Source organism: Portunus trituberculatus, chromosome 10 (assembly GCF_017591435.1).
Source record: "Portunus trituberculatus isolate SZX2019 chromosome 10, ASM1759143v1, whole genome shotgun sequence".
Lineage (NCBI taxonomy): Eukaryota > Metazoa > Arthropoda > Malacostraca > Decapoda > Portunidae > Portunus > Portunus trituberculatus.
In genome coordinates this window covers 3,404,083-3,414,082 of record NC_059264.1, presented here as the reverse complement: position 1 = coordinate 3,414,082, position 10,000 = coordinate 3,404,083, and the positions used below count along the sequence as shown (strand labels likewise).

Here is a 10,000-nt window from a genome sequence, read left to right as displayed (position 1 = left end):
TCCTCTCTGAAATCCCGCTACTCTTCCACAAACACATTATCAACATAGACGTCGCGCTTGTACAGGTGAGGTGGTGGTGGTGGTGGTGGTGGTGGTGGTGGGTGATGGTAACTCTCTCTCTCTCTCTCTCTCTCTCTCTCTCTCTCTCTCTCTCTCTCTGACTATCTATTTATTATCTATTTATTTACTTGTCTACGTGTCTTTCTATTTATTTATCTATGTCTATTTGTCTACCTGTCTATCTCTGTCTCTGTCTCTTATCTCTCTCTATGTATTGTTGTTTCTATTAATCTATCTTTGTTTGGCTGTCTATCTACCTCTGTTTTCCTTATCTATCTGTCTGTCTATCTATCTATCTATCTATCTATATGTCTGTCTATCTATCTATCTATCTATATATGTCTGTCTATCTATTAATCTATTTTTGTACGTCTATTTTGCTGTTTACTTATCTATTTATCTATCTATCTGTCTATTTCTCTACCTTCCTGTTTATCTCTCTCTCTCTCTCTCTCTCTCTCTCTCTCTCTCTCTCTCTCTCTCTCTCTCTCTCTCTCTCTCTCTCTCTCTCTCTCTCTCTCTTGCAGGTCTCCCCGCCAGACAAACACGGGTTCTGTTCTCTCGGCACCAGCGTGGATTGTGCAAGGGCGGCGGTACAGAATGCCAAGTATATCATAGGCCAAGTGAGTAGTAGTAGTAGTAGTAGTAGTAGTAGTAGTAGTAGTAGTAGTAGTAGTAGTAGTAGTACTGGAGATGGTGATAGTGTTGCAATATCTTTAAAATAAACACCCACCATTTCTCCTCCTCCTCCTGCTCTTCCTCCTTCTCCTTCTCCTCCTCCTCCTCCTCCTCTTTCTCTGGGTGCACTTTTTTTACATCTTATTTCTCTATTTTTAGTTATAAACACACCACTTTCCTCCTCCTCCTTCTCCTCCTCCTCCTCCTCCTCCTCCACCACTACCACTACCACCACCCCCACCACAAGCCCACCACCTCCTCCTCCTCCTCCTCCTCCTTATCTCCACATCATTGTCCTCCATCACTACCACTACCTCCTCCTCATCTCCACCTCCACAAACAAACACATTTAATCCTCCACATCCTTATCCACATCATTACACTATTTCCTCACCACCACCACCACCACCACCACCACCACTTGACCCTTCCCTCCGTCAGGTGAACCCATGCATGCCCCGGACGTTTGGTGACGGGGTGATTCACAAGAGCCACTTTGACGCCATGGTGGACGGCCTGGACAACCTCCCTGAGCACTGCCCCAAGCCGCGCTCTGAGGTGGAGAACGAGATAGGAAGGCTAATCGCTGAGGAGCTGGTGGATAACGGGGCTACACTGCAAATGGGTATGTGTTCTGGGTTGGTCAGTGTTCAGAAACGCTCTGCTCTCTCACCGCGACTGTTTTCCAAGGCCACAGAGATGATTAGCGGGGTTTTCATTAAGTGTTTCTACGGTTAGTAATGTAGAAATTTTATCACTCTGCCTTTAGAACCGTAAAAACACCGTAAAACACACACACACACACACACACACACACACACACACACACACACATACTACACTACTACGACTAGCTGAGTTCTAAAGACTATTTGTCCTGTTAATAAAGCAGAAAACTTGTTAACATGTCACTAGAATTACAGAAACACTCTTAAAAACTCGTGTCACTTCAACTAGAGGCCTTTGAAAAGAGTGAGAGACGATTAGCCGAGTTCTAAGAGTATTTGTCCTGTTGATAACGCAGGAAAATGATTAAAATGCCACTAAATTTACCCTGCTGCTTTCACCAAATGCCTCTCCGTTGACCCACCCGCTCCTAACAACTCAAAAAGGACAACCACCATTACACACACACCTTCACCCATTCTCTCCATCATCAAAACCAACACTACCTCTCCTCTCCCTCTCTACCTCTCCTTCTCTCAACAGGCATTGGCAACATCCCTGACGCGGTGCTGGCCTCTCTGAAGGGACACAAGGACCTGGGTGTGCACTCGGAGATGTTCAGTGACGGTGTCGTGGACTTGGTGGAGGCAGGCTGCGTTACTAACACTCACAAGTTCTACCACCCGGGCAAGATTACTGGAAGCTTCTTGGTCGGCACACGAAGACTCTTTGATTTTGTCGATAATAATCCGTTTGTGGGTGCGTGTATTGGTGTGATAGATAGATAGATAGATAGATAGACTTATAGATAGATGCAAGTGTACGTCATTTGTCCCACATTTTGGGTAACTCTTATTAATCTAGAAGGGAACTGGCAATCAAGTGGGCCTTTTTTGATATGTATATTTTTTGTTGCCATCGTGTGAAAAAAAGAAAGTGTATAAGATGAAGGAGGTGTGTGTGTGTGTGTGTGTGTGTGTGTGTGTGACAAATAGACACGTAGGTGAGTAGATAGTTACACAAATAGACTGATGGATTGATAGATAGGTGTGTGTGTGTGTGTGTGTGTGTGTGAATGGGAGGTGAAGGGGGATTCTTGGGTGAGGTGGAGGGAGAAGCTATTGATTGCCGGAGTGAGTGAGTGAGTGAGTGATTGCGTGACTCACTGACTGACTGACGGAGAGAAGGAAGGGAAAAGGAGAGAGTGAGTGAGTTAGTGAAAAAATGAGTTAGTTATTTGGTTTGTGTGAGTGAGTGAGAGTGAATAGCTGAGTGAGTGAGTCAATGAGAGAGGTGGAAAAGAAATATATGTAGAAGAAAGAGATAAGGGAATGAGAGAGAGTGATAAGAGGAGAAAGAGAGATAGAAGTAGGAGAGAAAGAGAAAGAGAGGGAGGGAGAGAGAGAGAGAGGAACGAGGCAGAGAGAGGAGGGAGTGGGAGGGGATCGAAATAAAAAGAAACACGGAATGGAGGGGATAAAGAGAGGGAGAGAGGAAGGGACAGGGAGGAGAGGAAGAGGAGGAGGAGGAGGAAGAGCTGTTATCCCTCCTCCTCTCTCTCTCTCTCTCTCTCTCTCTCTCTCTCTCTCTCTCTCTCTCTCTCTCTCTCTGAAGTTAAACCTAGTACCCTACATATCACCATTGATCCTCTCTCTCTCTCTCTCTCTCTCTCTCTCTCTCTCTCTCTCTCTCTCTCTCTCTCTTCTTCTTCTTCTTCTTCTTCTTCTTCTTCTTCTTCCTTCATTAATTCCTTGTTTGCTTTCCCTCGTCCTTTCTTTCCTTCAGCATTATATCGCTCAAGTCCTTCTCTATCTTCAGCACCTTTCTCCAGTAATCTTTCTATACAAACATCAAAACACAATTAACTAACAGACACGCCCCCCAAAATAATGATAATATACCAAATTTTATACTATATTTTTTTTTCATTTGTATTCGGGAAAAAATCGGTAAATTTAGTGGAGAACATTTTGAGAGACGGAAAAAATTATTACTCTCTATCTCTAAGCACATTTCTACCTTCAGTTACTCCTACAGCGACTCCTTCAGTAGTGTGTGTATCTATCTAACCTAACCTAACCTAAGACCTACATAAGAGGGAGGTTTCAAGACATTTGCCGCAGACTTGGGTACATTCTTACTCTCTTTAATGGAACTAGCAATCAAGTGGGCCTTTTATTTATTTTTTTTTTTTTTTTTTTTTTTTGCTCTTAGCCAACTTCCCCATCTTGCATTAAAAAAAAAAGTGGTAAATTTGCAGTTTCAACCAATATACCCTATCTTACATTTCTTTTCCCTATGACTAACAAGCTTGGGGACCTCCTGGGAAAGCGGGGTTTTAACCTACTACTATACATTTCAGCGGTGGACAAACGGTGTTTTTTGCAGATATCTCCTAAACGAATCGTTGGATGAGTATGATATTTCAACACACTACCTTGAACATCCGTTCGTAATTTATGGTTAACATACCACAGTGCTATATGTGTTATGTGAGGAGTTTACTGAGTGAAAAATAATACAAAGCCGACGAGTCATGTTGACGCATTCGAATGAAAGTGTGGCTCCCCCACACACCCACCCAAACCATTCCTAACCACTACTACGTCTCCCCCGTCTAGGAAGTTCTCGCCCTCTTTATCCCTCCTCTCCTCTCCCTAGCTCCTCGCCTCCCTCACTCCTGTGTCCCTCCCTACTTCTCCCACCACTGTATTTATACATTATAATGTTCTGTAAGTGTGTATGTATAGATATGATTATTAACGAGTATGGTACAATTTCATGAAGGCAAGAAGTGGTTCACGTTGATAATTACTGTACAACAGCACGTTTACGTGTAGTATATAGAAGAGCCATGTTTGCAGTCGTTATGGTCAACCATGTGAACATGATGTGCTGGAATTACCTGTGACCTGGACCTTCTACTGTTAGGAAAAGTTGATACTCTTATTGCGTACTGTCTACCTATTGATCATAAAAAGTGGTCCAGTTTATATATAATATTATTTTGTTGTTAGATACGTTGCTTATTATCCAGCTATACGGCCATTAACAGCGGAATTAGCTATTGCTTTCACGGTCGTTTGACCCACTCTGGTTTTCATGTCCACATATACCAGCAATTGTATTAAATAATATTATTAATGTATGATATGTATGTACATACTGACGTATGTAACTATTATACCTATACGTATGTAATTACAATAGGGAAAAAAAATCAAAGGTGGAAGGCTGATGGTGTGAATAGGGGTGATAGGGGTCAGAGCGATACTGGGGTTCTTCAGGGTGGTGGTGGTGGTGGTGGTGGTGGGGTTAGACGAGTACCCACACTCGTCCGATTCTGTATAACACCTTTGATATGATGACTGGATTAGGCGTAATATCACTCAGTAAACTCCTCACATAACACATATAGCACTGTGGTATGTTAACCATAAATTACGAACGGATGTTCAAGGTAGTGTGTTGAAATATCATACTCATCCAACGATTCGTTTAGGAGATATCTGCAAAAAACACCGTTTGTCCACCGCTGAAATGTATAGTAACCTAACCTAACCCCATTGTCCGATAGGGTAAAATGGGGTTTAGAAATGCTGGTAGAAGTGTGATCCAGAACTTGAGAATGTGTATAGTGACGTGTGGTGTATTGGGTGAGACTGCAAGCACTAGAATTAAGGTAAATTTTAATTGTCCTGAAGTTATTAATAATTTTCGAGAGGGTAAAATGAGGTTAGAAATACTCGTAGACCTATCCTAACCTAACCTAACCTAAATTCAGTCGTGGTTATTATCAATTTCCGATAGGGTAAAATGAGGTTAAGAAATGCTCGTAGAAGTGTGAATTAGACCGTGAGAACGTGTATAGTTACCTGTGGTGTATTGGATGAAACTGCAATAATACCAGATAACTGAATAAGTCAAAATGTTGCAGTGATGTGTGACGTGTCCTTCGTGAACAACATCCCAGTGATCGCCAAGAACCCCCGCATGACGGCCATCAACTCCTGCATCGAGGTGGATTTGACTGGCCAGGTTGTGTCCGACTCCATTGGCACCAGGATGTATTCAGGTGTGTGTGTGTGTGTGTGTCTGAGAGAGAGAGAGAGAGAGAGAGAGAGAGAGAGAGAGTGTGTGTGTGTGTGTGTGTTTCCTTCCCTATCCTCCATTACAACAGTTTCATCATCTACTTACATTTCACCTTCCTTCCTTCCTTCCTTCCTTTCTTCCTTCCTATTGACTTCTTCCGTAACCGGCGTGCCCTGTGTGACCTCTACGCTGTACACAAGGTCACAGGTTAACACTTCTCCTTTAACACGGACACACACGGACACACACGGCCAAGGACACCCACACAGGCACTCCCTCTGCTCCCTCGTGTTGTATTGCTGATGTCTGGAGGATGAGACGGTTGGCAGTGACGTGTTTCTTGTTCATTTTGAGTGTTTCGTCTCCTCTCTATCGCTCGCTCCCTCACCACGATTGTTTTCCAAGGCCATTGAGATGACTATCCGGGTTTCCAAGAGTATTTCTCCCGTTGATACTGTAGAAATGGTGTTAATCTGTTGCTAAATCTATAAAATCAATCTTGAAAACCCCGTGTAACTTCAACTACAGCCTTTTAAAAGTAATTATGATTCGCTTTCCTCTCCGAATCGCTAGCATTGTTTTTTCACAGCCACTGAGATGACTAGCTGCGTGTTTTTCCTGTTGAAGTTGTAGAAATGTTGTTAATCTGCTGCTAAATCTATTAAAGCAGCCATAAAAACACGTGTTACTTCAACTACAAGGTTCAAAATGAAGAGAAGATTCGCTTTCCTCTCTTCGAATCACAACCACTGTTTCTCCTGTTGATATCGTAGAAATGTTGATAATCTATTGCTAAACCCATATAAACAGTCTCAAATATCCGTGTAACTTCAACTACAGACTTTATAATGTAGAGATGTTGGTCTGTAGTGTTTTGGAATGTCTCTGAGTCGAGGTAGGGTTTCATGAAGCGCTAAAGCCTGTATTCTGAAGCGCTTTGTAGTCTCTCACCTTCACTGCTTTCCAAAGGCTCTAGTTGAAGATACTCATGTTTTTAAGGATGTTTTATGGTTCTGGTGATGGATTGGCAAGGTTTCTAGTGTATCATGAGGAGAAACACACTTGAAAACCTTGCTAGTCGTCTCTGTGGCCTTGAAAACCGTTCTGGTGAGAGTAAAGCATTTTGAACATAGCCGTGACTGTCTTATTCGCTGGTTCATGTTCTTGTGGTCCCTGTCTGGTGTTCTTGTTCTTCATGTGTGTGTGTGTGTGTGTGTGTGTGTGTGTGTGGTGAGTTAGTGATGGGTGTAGTGGTGAGGGGTGTGTGGTGATGGGAGAGAGTATTTATGGTGTTTTCTTGTGGTGAATGAGTGGTGAATGAGTGGTGTGTAGATCTCTCTCTCTCTCTCTCTCTCTCTCTCTCTCTCAATTGACCCCTTCAGTACCATGACGCGTTTCCATATTCATTCTGGTGACTATTTCATGATTTTACACAGCTTCAGAAACTCGTGTGGATGATTGAAATAGTGAAGACTGTGGCCATTAATCTTCTGACCTCCATAGACCCTTCCTGATGTCAATCAATAAAATGCACAAAACTCAAGGTAAAAATGCGTCCTAGTACTGAAGGGGTTAAAATAGTGAACACTGTGGCCATTAATCCTCAGCCCTCCATAGACCCTTGCTAATGTCAATAAAATGGTCTAATGGTACACAAAACTCTAGGTAAAAAATTATGTCCCAGTACTGAAGGGGTTAACATGCATTCAGACAATCTACTATCTTCTTTCACTACCATTATTCATTTATACTTAATTAACATGTGTGTGTGTGTGTGTGTGTGTGTGTGTGTGTGTGTGTGTGTGTGTGTGTTGCAGGTGTGGGCGGGCAGGTGGACTTCATTAGAGGCGCTGCTGTGGGGCGAGACGGGCTGGGCAAACCTATCCTAGCCATGCCTTCCACCACCAGCAGAGGCGAGTCCAAGATTGTCCCCTTCCTGAAGCAAGGTAAGTTATGGAACACTGTATACTCTCTCTCTCTCTCTCTCTCTCTCTCTCTCTCTCTCTCTCTCTTTGCCTGGTCATAATTGCGTCTTGTGGTGTTTGTCCTCTCTCTTTCTCTCTCTCTCTCTCTTCCTCTCTCTCTCTCTCTCCTCCCCTCTCTCTCTCTCTCTCTCTCTCTCTCTGCTGTGGTGTTGATGGTGTTGTGTTGTTGTTTTTATGGTGTTTGTATAGAGATTAACTTGTTTGTACATTTGTTTGTCTTGTTTTTTTCTGGCAATTTTGTCTTTGTTTATATTTTTCTTTCTAATATGCTACTACGTCTTTATTCTCTCTCTCTCTCTCTCTCTCTCTCTCTCTCTCTCTCTCTCTCTCTCTCTCTCTCTCTCTATCTATCTATCTATCTCTATCTATCTTTCTATCTTTCTACCTCTCCATCTATCTATTTAGCCATTGACCAGCATCTCCCACACACACAGGGGGCGGCGTGGTGACAACAAGAGCTCACATTCACTACCTGGTGACGGAATGGGGCATCGCTTTTCTCTTCGGCAAGAACCTCCGTCAGCGAGCTTTCCACCTCATCAACATCGCGCACCCTGACCACCGCGAGGCCCTGGAGAAGGCGTCATTTGAGAGGCTGAAATGCATGCCCTCCCCAGACCCCTAGAGAGAGAGAGAGAGAGAGAGAGAGAGAGAGAGAGGTGATATGATAGATGACTAGATGCTGGAGGAAAGCGGTGTGTGTGTGTGTGTGTGTGTGTGTGTGTGTGTTGAGAGAGAGAGAGAGAGAGAGAGAGAGAGAGAGAGAGAGAGAGAGAGAGAGAGAGAGAGAGAGAGAATACTGTGATATGAGAGAGAGAGAGAGAGAGAGAGAGAGAGAGAGAGAGAGAGAGAGAGAGAGAGATACTGTGATATCTAAAGAAAAACTTGAAATAGAGAGAGGATGTGTATATGAGAGAGAGAGAGAGAGAGAGAGAGAGAGAGAGAGAGAGAGAGAGAGAGCTCCCCCCCAGTGTGCTATATATCAGAGAAGTCTTGCCGCCAGCTACTCGTGTCTACCTTAGTCAGTCCCAATGTGTTCCTGAGTGGCCATAATAACGATCTTCATGGAAACCAGCCGTTACTATTTCTGCCAAAGATGAGAAGCATTAATATTTTTGTAGAGATGATAATGTTATGTATATGAGGCCAAATATTCTTAAAACGGATAGGTAGATGAGACATATATAACACGTATCATTATTATCATTATTATTATTATTATTATTATTATTATTATTATGGGGAAGAGGAATTTTAACCTTATTTTATGTAGTTTCAGCTGATCACACACACACACACACACACACACACACACACACACACACACACACAAACATCCCATTCTTTCAGCTAACTTCTCTCTGCCATACCTGCTTGGGGACTGGCATATAAGTTGGGGGCCTTTTTGTTGCCCTTAGCCATAATTCCCTTGTTACATGAATAAAAGGAAACTATACCACCACCTAACCTATATGTTACACCACTACATATATATCACACCACTAAATGCACCTAGATAGAATTCACGCCACGCCACGCCACGCCACGCCACGCCATGCCGCACGATGCCTTATAGCTTACTCTTCACCATGCTCTCCCGCTGTACCCTTCCTTGTAACTAGAAACGCTCTGCTCTTCTGCTCTTTCACTACGACTATTTTTCAGGGCCACAAAGATAAGTAGCGGGGTTTTCAAGAGTGTTTCTACAGTCAATAATGCAGAAATTTTGTCACTCAACCTCTAGAACCGTAAAAAAAAAAAAAAAAAACACTCTTAAAAACGCTCTGCTCTCTAATGCTACGACTATTTTCCAAGGCCACACAGAGATGAGTAGCGGTGTTTTCAAGAGTGTTTCTACAGTCAATAATGTAGAAATCTTGTCACTCTGCCTCTAGAACCATAAAAACACCTTTAAAAACTCGTGTAAATTTCGATAAAGCCTTTTGAAATAGTGGAGGTGAAGTACAGAGTGTTTGAGAATACGAGCCAATGTTGTGAAGGTCTGTTTGTTAGTGACGAGCCTGTGAATGAGAGAAAAGAAGATGTTGGGAATGTTATAAATTTACACCTGTATTCAAAAACGCCTTGTTCTCTCACTACGAGATTTTCCAAGACCACAAAGACAAATAGCTGGGTTTTGAAGACAGTTTCTCATTTCAATAAAGTAGAAATGTTGTCAATCTATCACCAGAACCATGAAAAATACTCTTAAAAACACGAGTATCTTCAACTGGGGTATTTGGAAAGCAGTGACGCGTTCCCCTCTCATTACCACAAGTTTGCAAGGCCACAGAGACAGCTAGCTAGTCGAGTTTTCAAGACAGTTTCTCCTTTTGATACACTAGAAATGTCGTCAGTCTATCACCTGAACCACAGAAATAGAGAGAGCTGTCTTGTACATTGAAGTCTGAGAGAATAAGTGTGTGGTTTGTTTGGCCTGTTTACATCAGCTGGGGAATACTGTGTTGATGATGATGATGATGATGATGGTGGTGATGGTGATGATGTGTAGTTGGACA

At 42.8% G+C, this 10,000-nt stretch overlaps 1 protein-coding gene across 2 annotated transcripts in view; it reads left to right on the top strand.

The window, feature by feature from the left end:
- LOC123502172 (4-hydroxybutyrate coenzyme A transferase-like) overlaps nucleotides 1–9,243 on the top strand; it is a 12,345-nt gene extending 3,102 nt beyond the window's left edge. The window contains exons 3-10 of one of the 2 annotated variants that reach the window (XM_045251400.1): nucleotides 1–65; nucleotides 588–683; nucleotides 1,180–1,363; nucleotides 1,948–2,163; nucleotides 5,342–5,479; nucleotides 7,314–7,442; nucleotides 7,916–8,140; nucleotides 8,396–9,243. The exon at nucleotides 1–65 is cut by the window's left edge and continues 84 nt beyond it. In XM_045251400.1, coding sequence (XP_045107335.1) covers nucleotides 1–65; nucleotides 588–683; nucleotides 1,180–1,363; nucleotides 1,948–2,163; nucleotides 5,342–5,479; nucleotides 7,314–7,442; nucleotides 7,916–8,106 — 1,019 coding nt within the window. In that variant the 3' untranslated portion in view covers nucleotides 8,107–8,140; nucleotides 8,396–9,243. Of the gene's footprint in view, nucleotides 66–587; nucleotides 684–1,179; nucleotides 1,364–1,947; nucleotides 2,164–5,341; nucleotides 5,480–7,313; nucleotides 7,443–7,915; nucleotides 8,209–8,395 lie in introns of those variants that run through there. The other variant, XM_045251399.1, reaches the window with a different exon arrangement.
- The last annotated feature ends 757 nt before the right edge of the window (nucleotides 9,244–10,000 follow it).